General features: G+C 38.7%; 1 protein-coding gene across 1 annotated transcript in view; it reads left to right on the forward strand.

Moving 5' to 3' along the window:
• The first annotated feature begins 1,234 nt into the window (after window positions 1–1,234).
• Window positions 1,235–11,626, forward strand: part of SLC39A8 (solute carrier family 39 member 8) — a 28,317-nt gene continuing 17,925 nt past the window's right edge. Inside the window, exons 1-3 of the mRNA XM_026847934.1 lie at window positions 1,235–1,261; window positions 2,639–2,746; window positions 4,349–4,396. Coding sequence (XP_026703735.1) covers window positions 1,235–1,261; window positions 2,639–2,746; window positions 4,349–4,396 — 183 coding nt within the window. The remainder of the gene's footprint in view (window positions 1,262–2,638; window positions 2,747–4,348; window positions 4,397–11,626) is intronic.

Raw genomic sequence — 11,626 nt, forward strand, 5'->3', positions numbered from 1 at the left:
ATTAAATCCCTGGAGTTGGATGCATCCATGCCTTTTGTAACAATGTACAGAACATCAAAAGCACTAAGAGCTGCCTGTTTCACTGAATTGTGTATTATTTTTCTTTAAGGGACAAGCATTCTAAAAATACATGAAGTACATAAGCTACTAACAGATTTCAGATTTCTAAAATAACTTTTAAAAATCTGTAAATTCTATTTACAGTAACACTGAATATAATAATTTTTCTTCTTTCTCTACTAGGTGCTTCAGACACTAGGTTTCAAGTGCTGTGTGTAGCCTATGGGTGTCCTTGTGCCTCTGAATATGTTAAAGATTTTGCTATAAATTATTTTGTGGTAGAATATTCTAAGCACCTCTCCTGTTTGTGTTTATGCACAGTCATATTTTGTGAAATAAGCATGGAAATGGATTTCACTGTTGTGTGAACTAAGTCTATAATAATTCATACTTCTAATGCTTCAGATTTGAATACCTGCAAGATGAAATAAGAACTGCCTTTGGTTGATCTAGTGTGCTCTATATGGTATATTTGTGTGCTTCTTCTAAGGTATTAGAAGCTTCACCTCGGCATGTATGAAATCCAGACTTGGTAAGGTTGTCTGTATGCAACCTCATACCTAACCTCTATACCTATAGGTTCATACCTTTTTCTCTTTCATTTTGTAAAGTCCTGTCTGATGTACCTGAATGTTTTGATTATCAAGATCAACACTCAATCCTGTTTAGTTCTTATCTAGCCTCAAAGGCATCCAGTGGCTGTATTCTACAGTGTAATTGAGTTGTCAGTTTCAGAAAACCTATTTTCTAATACTTCAACAAAACAAAACCTATTTTCCTTCCGGACAGAGTTGGAATATTAGTTGGGGGTATTAGTGGATGGCAAACTGACTATGAGCCAGCAATGTGTGCCCACAACCCAGAAAGCCAACCCTGTCCTGAGCTGCATCAAGAGAAGTGTGGCCAGCAGATTGAGGGAGGAGATTCTTCTCCTCTGCTCCACTCTTGTGAGACCCCACCTGGAGGGCTGTGTCCAGCTCTGGGGCCCCCAACATAAGAGGGATATGGACCTGCTTGAGTGGGTCCAGAGGAGGCCATGAAGATGATCAGGGGGCTGGAGCACGTCCCCTGTGAAGACAGGCTGAGAGAGTTGGGGTTGTTCAGCCTGGAGAAGAGAAGGCTCTGGGGAGACCTTATAGCGGCCTTCCAGTACTTAAAGGGGGCTACAGGAAAGATGGGGAGGGACTCTGCCTCACGGAGTGTAAGGATAGGACAAGGGGCAATGGTTTTAAACTGAAAGAGGGTAGATTTAGATTAGACATAGGGAAGAAATTCTTCACTGTGAAGTTGGTGAGGCAGTGGCACAGGTTGCCCAGAGAAGCTGTGGCTGCCCCCTCCCTGGCAGTGTTCAAGGCCAGGTTGGACGGGGCTTTGAGCAACCTGGTCTAGTGGATGGTGTCTTTGTCCATGGCAGAGGGGTTGGAACTAGATCATCTTAAAGGTTGCTTCCAACCCAAACCATTCTATGATTCCATAACCTAGACTATAGATATTTCTAACAAGATCATGAAAGCACAAAGAGTTCAAAAACTGTCATGAACTGCATGCAACTATGGTGCTCCATTGTGATAATGCTGCAGGTCTTGCCACAGAATCATACAAAATATCTTTGAAATCATGTGAACACACTTTGTTACTTGCAGATATCTGCAGTCAGATGCAAAAATATAGCCAGGAGGGAGTTAAACCTGAGATGCTTTCTGTGTTCAAGTAATATCCCCAAAATGACTGAGCTAAAATTTGACTGAGAGCTAGGTCTCAAATTTTAAAACTTTGTCATCTGGGGGCTATTACTTTAATAGATTAAAGGACCACACTTTTAAGCGTATCCTGAATTTAAACTTGGCATGATGACAGTACTGGAGAACTCATTCAGGTATGGAGTACTGTCTGTTAACTGGAACTTTTAAAATCTCAGTGTTAAGTAAGCGTGTAGAAGAGAAGTGACTGAAGGGCCTGATTCTGTATGATAACCCACTGCATCACAAACTAGGAAAGTGTTAGCCACAACTGTGGTTTTCCTTTGGAGTAAAATGTCTTCTACTTTGTAGCACCTTTTCTCTCCTCATATGGGCAGTTGTTGAAAAATTAGGCTGGGTTCAATGTATATTTGCTAATCCCAGGGGTCTGTACAGCACCTATTTTGGAGATGTGCTAAGCATACTGACATGATTTGCAAACTCGGAGCTTATTCAAGCATGTTTGGCAGCTGTATTTCCAAGAAACAAAGAAAGGGACTGATCTATTGAAGGCCACTGATCTAGAAAAGTGTCAAGAACAATTTTTTTCTTGCTGGCTCCTGTAATGGGAGATGGTAAGGCTGTTTTGGTCCCTCCCCAGAAACTCTACTCACTTTTTCCACTGGATTGTGAGGAAAAAACCTAAATGACTCCTGCAGCTGGTCTAGTATTGCTGTCTCACAGGGTTCATCTTGATCCCTGCAGAATCCAGCCTGTAAAATACAACGCCAGCATGTTGTGTCTCAGACATCCTGCTGACACTACTCTGCTTATCTAATCATACTAATATTGACATATGACCGCTTCTCCTTTATTCTCTAGTAACCCTTGTTCTTTAGATACATACAATTCAGTGCAGATATGTCAATATAATCCCAGCTGGTAGCTTTCAGTCATGTACTGACCCTCCCTTGGGATCCTGTGGTGGATTTAAAGGTCATCACCAGGTAAGAGGTCACTACTAGGCATGTTCCTACAGAACATGAATTGTTTAATCAATGATTTTGAGACTTTAAGTTTGGTTTTGATCTAACTTTAGAACAATAGAAAATTTAAATTTCAAAGTGTGTTTGCAAGACATGGGGAGAACAACTGAAATGTTTCGCTTTGAATTTGTAAATGTAAAATTTCTTTTTTATAATGCTACAGTTCAAAATAAGGCTACCTTGAAAACGAACTCCAAACTGCTGAACTTCCCCTTTGTTAGAAAATGAAGTTTAACTAATAGGAATGTGTAGTTTTGCTTTTTTCTAAAAAGTGCAAAAGAGCTGTATTTTGTCCAGAAGATGACTCTTCTGGTAAAGATTATTTGAGCAATGCGAGGCAATGTGAACAGTATTTGTCTTCACGGTGAATAGTGCTCTTTTAGGAAGTTTGTTACTTCCCATCTCTCTGCACACCTATCTTGGGTACTTTGAGTCATGACCCACAGCTGCTATAGGTTGGCTTAGTTCTCCAGGCACTATCCCACTTCATACTTTTCAAAGCTGTAGCCCAACAGCTGCTGGATGTATAAGTTAGAAGCCTGTTTACCAACTGAAAATTAGGGATGACCCTAGACCAAATCTTTAGATTCAAAACAAGTTTAAGCTTTGACAGTAGAAATATGATGTGAGTAATCTTGACCCTATGCTGACAAGGCGGGGACAGATAATATTTCTAAAGAGTTAGTGGAATTTTATTAAACTTATTTTCTAGTTGGCAGCTATGAACTGAAGACAATTTCCTCTGCATCACCATTAAAGACAACTCTTACTCTTGTTGTGGTTGAAGATCCTTAAATATCTCTATGTATTAGTACTTGAACATGTAAGCAGTGAAGATTTAAATTTGATAATTTTATTATAGAGATTTTTGTCTTTAAAGATACTTGCTTAAACAATATTGAGTCCTAAGGAGCAAATGGATCACATCTCTTATCAGAAGCAGGCTATTTTACAGTTTCACAGAGAGCTAATGAACTGGTTAGTGGAGTGTTGTAGAACAAGTAATACCTCTTGCTGGGTGAAATCTATTGCATAATGTTAACCTTTTGTGGGAGCCAAGCTTCTCAGGATAGTGAACAATACACAAATGGTTCTGATAGTGCAGCCTCAGAAAAGAAGCAAGTTATGATTTACCATAGTGATGCCATTATAGCTCTTGTACTTGGGGGTTGATATCACGCCCCTAGCACTTGTAACTTAACATTAAGCTATTAAAATAGCAGAATCAAACTCTTGTGTAAAACTTGAGATCCTGCTTTTCCCTTTGAATGTTACTGTACCGATACAAGGTATTTTGGCCAATGTGCCTTAAAGGAAAGTTTCCTTTTAATTCTGTAATTTCAGAAACTTTTCTACTGTGCTATATATTTCTAGTGAACATATGCTTCTATGAACTCAAGCTTTCAAAAATGAGTCAAGACCTGCAGATTGATGAGATTCAGGCTTTTTCTTAAGTTTTTGAAGCCAAACAATGTTTTTTATATGGCTGCTGTGGTTTTGGGTCTTCACAGTACCCTTTGACTGTGTTTCTAGAGCTCTAATCCCTGAATTTTTCCCTTTCAGTATTTGCAAGAGCCCAGAATTGAAGAGAACTACAAGATTCCTGAGCTGGTAATATTGGAAACTGAGTATCTATTAGCATGCCGTTAATCTGTAATTTGTTTGACTGTGAGGTTTGGGAAGTTAAAATATAGTGGTTGTGAGTATTTGAGTCTGCCTGGCCAAGTTAAAAATGAGCAAACAGAACTGCTGGGAATCCACTTTATCACAGTGAAGAGAAATTACCTAGGGAAAATATGTGAAAATAGGTGTCAGTCCAATATTTTTATATATCTATCTAGATACTTCCCCTAGAAATATCTATTGCTATATGTCATTTAATTCAAGGGTGTTTAGTTACAAGATATAATTTTTTAATCCTATTAAATAGTTAATCCAGCTAAGAGTGGAGAGGAAAAGGGTGCAAATGTGAATACAAGGGAGGGATGGGTGTGTATATTTTATCTGCCAAACAAAAAAATTATGATTGCTATTTTCAAATAAGTTTATTTCAATTGGTTTGAATGACAATAAATAGGCTTCTTCTGACTTTGAGATAAGTAAATAACACGATTACAAGTCATGCTAGCTTTGATGTAATTAGTTACAGCTTCACTGAATTTCCTAAGAGAAGCCCACTTCAGAGAGGATTTGGCCCTTTAGAAGTTTGGAAAAGCTGATTACGTGTAGTCTTGCCTACTGCCAGTCACCATCTGGTGCGCTGGCACCTTGTGGTGGTTTAAATGGGACAGTAACATCACACAGGTGTACGAAAAGCAGGGAACAGAACAATAGGGAATCAGGACCGTGAAGTACTGCTGGGAAATACTTGGTTTGCAGTGTACAAACAGATTGTTCTTTCCGTTTGAGAAAGAATTTGTCTCTGTTAGTATTTGGCTAAGCTTTATCAGACTTGACAGGAACAAAGATTAGACTTTTTGATTGGGTCTGTACATCACAAGAATATACACAAAATCTGGAGCAGTCTTTCAGGTGCTATATATACAGTTTGAAAGGTACATGATCTCTGGTCTTGTTGTTAGTATGTCATTTTAGCTCCTGTGGCCTTTTTCAGTAACACTCAGTTTAGAAACTTTTTATATCATTTAAATTAAGCATCACTCCTTGAGGGAAAATTTTGGCTGTCTCAGAAACAGAGCAGGATTTTAATTCTGCAGTGGATTGTCAACAGAGAATAATTCTTAATGGAAGTATCCAGGAATTCCTTGAACTTTTCAGAATTATGCAAATATGAGGCTAAGAACTAAGGCAAACATGAGTTTGTTTAATTACACTAATTCAAATAATCCTTTATGTTTCTGTTACTGATAAAAAGGAAGTCTTAAAATGATCAATTTTAAGATTAGCTCTCTGACCCTGCACAACAAAGCACTGGCAAATCTTTTTGATGTAACCAGCAACCTGTTTTGATTTACCTGTTTTAATTAGTTTGCAGTTGTTTTCAATTTATCTGCTGGTCATAAGGTACTTTTCAAATATAGACTTTTAAAAATTTCAGAATGCCTTCAATAATCAACTGTTACTAGAGTTGTGTTCAGAAATAGACACACTGAAGAAGAAAGTATAGGAGATGCCAGTTCTGCTTCTGACACAGCTGCTGCCTGAAGAACAACATTGCGATTCCCTTAGCCTCAAAGGAAATCTCGTGTTGATTTATCTGGAAAAGACCCAAAATGTGCTCATAAATGGAGAGGTGGGTAGGGTGGAGGTATAACCAGTGCAGATGGGGACTGTCATTTGGAACAACCTGCAGCTGAATTGTGCCGGGACTGTTTTAGCTGCCACCAACCAATTATGAGGGAAGCATGAAAGTTATCTTAGCTCTTCAGGCTCTCAGTCGAGAGTAACAGGTTTTCCAGTAGTAGAATTTATATGATTGTTAGCACTCTCTAGAATTTTCTTTAATTTCCTGGTGGTGGGGCCGTGAGGGCTGCGCTCAGACGCGCGGGCGGGAACCGGGGCGCCGAGCCGCCCGGGCAGCGCCGTAGCCGCTTAAATCTCCTCGTCGCCGTCGTGTTTCCTCACGGTGAAGCGGGGAGGCCGGGAGGGAAGAAAGGGCTCCCGGGGCGCTGGGCTCGGCTGAAGGGACCGGTCTACAGGTGAACCCAGCGTGCGGCAGGGGAGAAGCTGCCGAGCCGTCGGTGAGCTGCTTCGACCTGCGGTGCGGGGGCTGCCCGCGGGATTAGCTCTGGCTCTAAGTTGGTCAGCTCTTAAACTGACGCTTTTTCTTGATAAATAGCGTCTGGACAACAGCAGAAAGTGTATGGGAGTCAGCTGGTGTTTCCGTGCAAGGGCTGCATAAGAAAATCTTCAGGACTCGTTAAATACAACTGTGATGCAGTAGCACGAACTTCGTTGTAGACAGGTCTACTGACTTACAGAAACTTTTTCAGAATTTTTCACACCTTTCATCTGAGTACAAAGCATACAACCATCAATCTACTAAAAGCTGTTTAAAATGTTTAGTTTACTGTCTAAATATCACAGGAATATTGCTTTCCATGAAAATATTTTACTCTGTTTAGTGTCTCCATATACAAAACTCAGACCTACTCTTAAAGTCTTATGTAACTTCACATCTCTGTAGTGTCCTAGACTAAGTTCGTTTCCTTGAAGGAGAATCTTGAGGCTGGTGGAAATTTCCTTGTGCTCAGGAATCAGGGACAAGAAGTCAGTCATGAAAATGAAAGGCAAGCAGGAATGACTATTTGCTCTGGTTTGGTTCTACTCCCTAAGGAACTGAACAGGCATGGTTTTAGGGACCTTGAGAATTTTTTTTTTTTACGTTTGGAGTAGTAGGTCTTCTGCTTGCTCTGTGAGACAAACCTTAAATAAGCTCCCTTTGTTTTAGAAAGCATGCAATTCTGATGTCATTACCCTTACCGGAGGTTTAACTGTGAGTTAATGCCACCAAAATCAATGTAGGATTCAGTATAAGCATGGCAATATTTGTGAGAGTCACTGCTTTCAAATCTCACAAATTGAACACAGTTCCAACACAGTGTATTAAAAACATAAACATTCCCCAGCCACACATGTTAAATACAAGTTTGCGGTGTTGAATGTGGCTATGAAAAGGAGCTTTCTTTAGAAGGGCATAGAAACGACTAGATTCTTCAGTCCTTCAGATTTTCCCTCTGCAAAAGCACGTAGCCCTCGTAGACAGGCTTTGGCACAGGCTACAGAGGCAAAAAAAAAAAAAAGCAATGCTCTTCTTTTTTACTGTAAGTGCATGCTCCTCATAGGTCATATGAAGTTTAACTGAAACACGTTTTTTTACAGGCCTGTTCTAGTTGCGTCCATGTTGAATAATATCTAGGGTACCATACTGAAATTTGTATACTTTTTTGCTGAGTTACTCGTATTCTTTCCTAAAACTGGCCTTACGGCTGCTTCATCAGCTAGGAACATTTAAGCAAGTGCACTTTATCTCCTGGCTTTTGATCCTTTGTAGATGTTAGGTGCATGACTTCGGGCAGGTGGTGCATGCAAATGCATACTCATACCAAATAAATCATATGTGATCATTTTCAAATACTGTGACACTTTGTGTTTACAAAGTTGATAATTTAGAGTATCTACTGGTTATGACAGAAGACTTAAAGCGACCTAATCTAACTTCATGTGTTGGAATGCGTCAGAGGCCTAAGCTCTACCGATTCTCTACGAACAAAATAAGTACCTCTGGAGGGTGATTCAGGTCTTTCTCAGGCTGAATCTATTCAAGATGCATAAATATTGGCTTGGGAACAAACAAGATTTATCTTAGACTTTCAGTTCTTAACTTCAGTGTCCAGAACTAGTGGGCTGACTCCCAGGTCTTTCTTCCAGCCAAGATAACACACCCCTGCTCTATCAGGGAGTCCCTCATCCAAGCCTGAAGTAATTTTTAGTGGAGAGCTGATCTGTAATGAGCAGGTGATATGACACTTCAAATACTGGCAGAAAGGAACAGTCTTAGTTTTATGCCAGTACTAGTGTTTAATTTTAATGTTTCATTCATAACAATTTTGGTAAGCCTATTAATCTCACATGAGAAGATCCACCAGAAGCTGATCCCATTTTCTTAAAGATTGAAAGAGTCTGGATGTGTAAGCCAGAAGATGGATGCTTGATTTCTGGTTTCTTTGATACTAGGTTGACTTGAGAAGATAGGGGAAAAGAAAATAAATATTTAATTTGTTGATGATGGTGTTTGAATGTATGCTTGTACAGGCATCTGTGGTAACTTATGTCCTGTGGAGTCCATGAGGGTGCTAATTATTTTTCCTGTAAAATACAACAAAGAACACACTTTTTGAGTACCATTTTGGAATTTTTCATTGAACTGCCTTCAATTCCTTATGTTTTTGGTCTCTCTTTTTTTTTTTCTTTTATCATGCACTTTTATAATTCCCTTTATTTTGTGCTTATGTTTTCTTTGCTCTTCCATTTTTCTGTTATCACCTTTTCTTAATATATAAGCTAGGACTCCCTGTCAGAGAACTAAATAGTTACCGAGCAAACTCAAATACTGATCACTGCTGTTTTTTCACATTTTACTGTGGAATTCCTACACATTTTAGTCCTACGAATATGGATAAAATTAGCCATTTCAGTATAATAGATCTTGACATGTTTATTCACTCTGTATTTTACATGATTAGCAAGATGTAAACCCATGAAACTATGAATTTCTGTCATTGGTTTCATTGTAGTATGATAGCCATACATGTGTGTGCTGAAGGATTTAATGACATATTCAAAAAATGCATGGAAGGTAAATGGGCATTGGGAAAAAAGCTTGTTAACTATCACCTTTATTTTATGCTTTGATGTAATCACTAGCTGCTAAAATTATGTTCCAGTTCCCTCCTTTGACTTATCTAAAGCTATATTTGTGTCTAGATGTTATGCCTGAATACTGTGTGTTCATATAATGCAGTTTAGTTTTTGAACAAAACATTTGCACAAAATGAAGTTAAAATCTTTATTAATATTCACAATCAGATAATAATTAATTTTCACCTCAGGGTGAGTCAAAACCTAGTAACTTTAGTGTTTCAGATAGACTAGAACCAGGCTAGTATGTTCTTTGATTCTGGAGTTTTTTTGGTAATAGTTCACTAGTTACAACTTGTGCTTTTTGAAAGAAGGGGGATGATATGTCAGAGTGTGGCTTATGGTATTGATCCAACACCACAATCTGATGTTGTCTGGCCAGTGAGAAGATAAATTGGCTTAGTTGTTCTGCCCTCTAAGTGTCTGATTTCTACAGCACCTTCAGCAAATTTCGGCATCCACGGACAGTTTTCAGCTCCCAGCATGAACAGCTGCCTTGAACATGTTGAGGTGTGTGTGAAATGCCTGAAGCACACAAGTGCATTCAAGCAGCTTTATCTGGTTTGACTTTCTCATGGAGTGCTGCTTATTGAAGGCACGGTCATCTCCTAGCATCCAGTTCTCACCTGTGCGGAGTGACAAAAAGGTGTCGCCATGTCAGCACTAGGTGCTTTCATTTGTTACAAGTAAGTTGTGGAAGACATAGTCATATGTCTCTATTTTGCCTTATCCAGGCTCAGGCTAATTTAAAAAAAAAAATGCCAGTCAGATAGGTATTCACTGCATTCTTTCTTTGCTGTATGACCCCACTGCTCACCCCTGGTGCGGGATAGGCTAGTATTTAATCTGGCAGCTTTTAGAAACTACGGTCCAGGTTGCTGTTGGGTATCTCAGTACTTCATGTGTGGAATGCTACAGATAAAGCAAAGGTAGAGCAAAGATAAGAACTTGGCGGAAGATCAGAAAAGGAACGGAAGCATTTACAGAATAGTAGTTACTGTAGCATTTTTTTGTGAATTGTCCAGCTAGAGATCCCTTCTGAGTTATTTTTGTCTGAGCAATTATCCCATCATTTTCTTCAAAGGATGTGGTGAGCTGGCATCTGATTGTCATTTATAAAGATACTAGTGTAAAGAGATTCTAGATAGCTGGGCATCACTTTATTTTGTCTACCATTAAAAAAAAAAAAAAGTCCCACATTGGTCAATCATTTTTGTGAGAGCCTTACTGGAAGAAGAGTAATCATCTATTTGAGTAACCTGGTTGATGGTTTGGTTTTTTTTTTAAGTCTGAATAGTTTGTGTAAATTGTACTGATTTAAGTCCTTGCCAATTTTGAGGAAAGCTCAGTGGTTTTTTTTTAACAGTTCAGGGACATGATCACTTATGTCATATCTTTTTTGCAATGTTTGTTAACACTGGGTGAGAGTCACATTGCAGCCAGTCCCCTCACCTAATCTTTATGATAGTACTTACTGAATAGTGGGGGGCAGATATGACGGTAGACTTGGTGAACCAGGACATCATTCTCAGTCCCCTGCTCCATGAGGCTAAATTTCCTTTCTGCTGAGATCATCCGTCAGTCTTACAAAATAAATAGCTTATGTTTTTACAGCAGTGTGGCTGTCTTAATGTATTTATCCTCCAAAGATAAATGCAGAGCTTGCAGTGTGCAAACATGAGTTGCTCCAATCCAAGGCTTCTAATAGATTTAATCTTTTAATTAATCCTTTAATTGTGCCAGTGAACTCATGCAAGCTTGCTTTTTAGCTCTTGGATGTATGTAGGAGTTTACTGAGAGGATGGGGTGACTTATAACAATGAATCATTTATAGGAATCATTATCTTCTGGGTTTGTCCCTGATCAAAATAATAATAGTAATTAAATAAAATGCTGTTTCTCATCTTCACGTAAAAGAGCTCTTGTCTGATGGTATTTCTTGCTTATTTGTTTGTATGTAGCAAAAGTTCTAAGTCTCAAGTTTACTAATTCATGCTGTGTCTGATTTATTTTCTTCCCATAATCTGTTTTTTTTTTTCCTACAACATGGTTTGGATTTTTGTGAACTAATATTAATACTAATATATTAGTATTTTAAAATACTAGTAATCCATTCTGTATTTCTAGGAACGAGATAGTTAAAGATGATGTCTCAGAGATAATTATGTTATGAATATTCAGCTTCTACTGGCTTGTTTTTCTAAGGGCTTTCACTGTAGACTTCTAGAAATGGCTCTATGAGACAGTAATACAAGAAGTACCATATAGGAACTATTCCTGTAGACCCCGAATATCCTGTCTTTGTTTCACACTGGACATATTAGCCATGTATTTTGCATTATTCCATGATACAGAGTTAGCGGTAAAATGATTAGGTGCATAACTGGTTCAGAAAGCTCTAGAGGTTCACATATTGGGCTGTTAAAGACTCTATCTTCAGTGATGATTTCTCTGCGCACT

Source organism: Athene cunicularia (genome assembly GCF_003259725.1).
Source record: "Athene cunicularia isolate RWA chromosome 4 unlocalized genomic scaffold, athCun1 chr4_part2, whole genome shotgun sequence".
Classification (NCBI taxonomy): domain Eukaryota; kingdom Metazoa; phylum Chordata; class Aves; order Strigiformes; family Strigidae; genus Athene; species Athene cunicularia.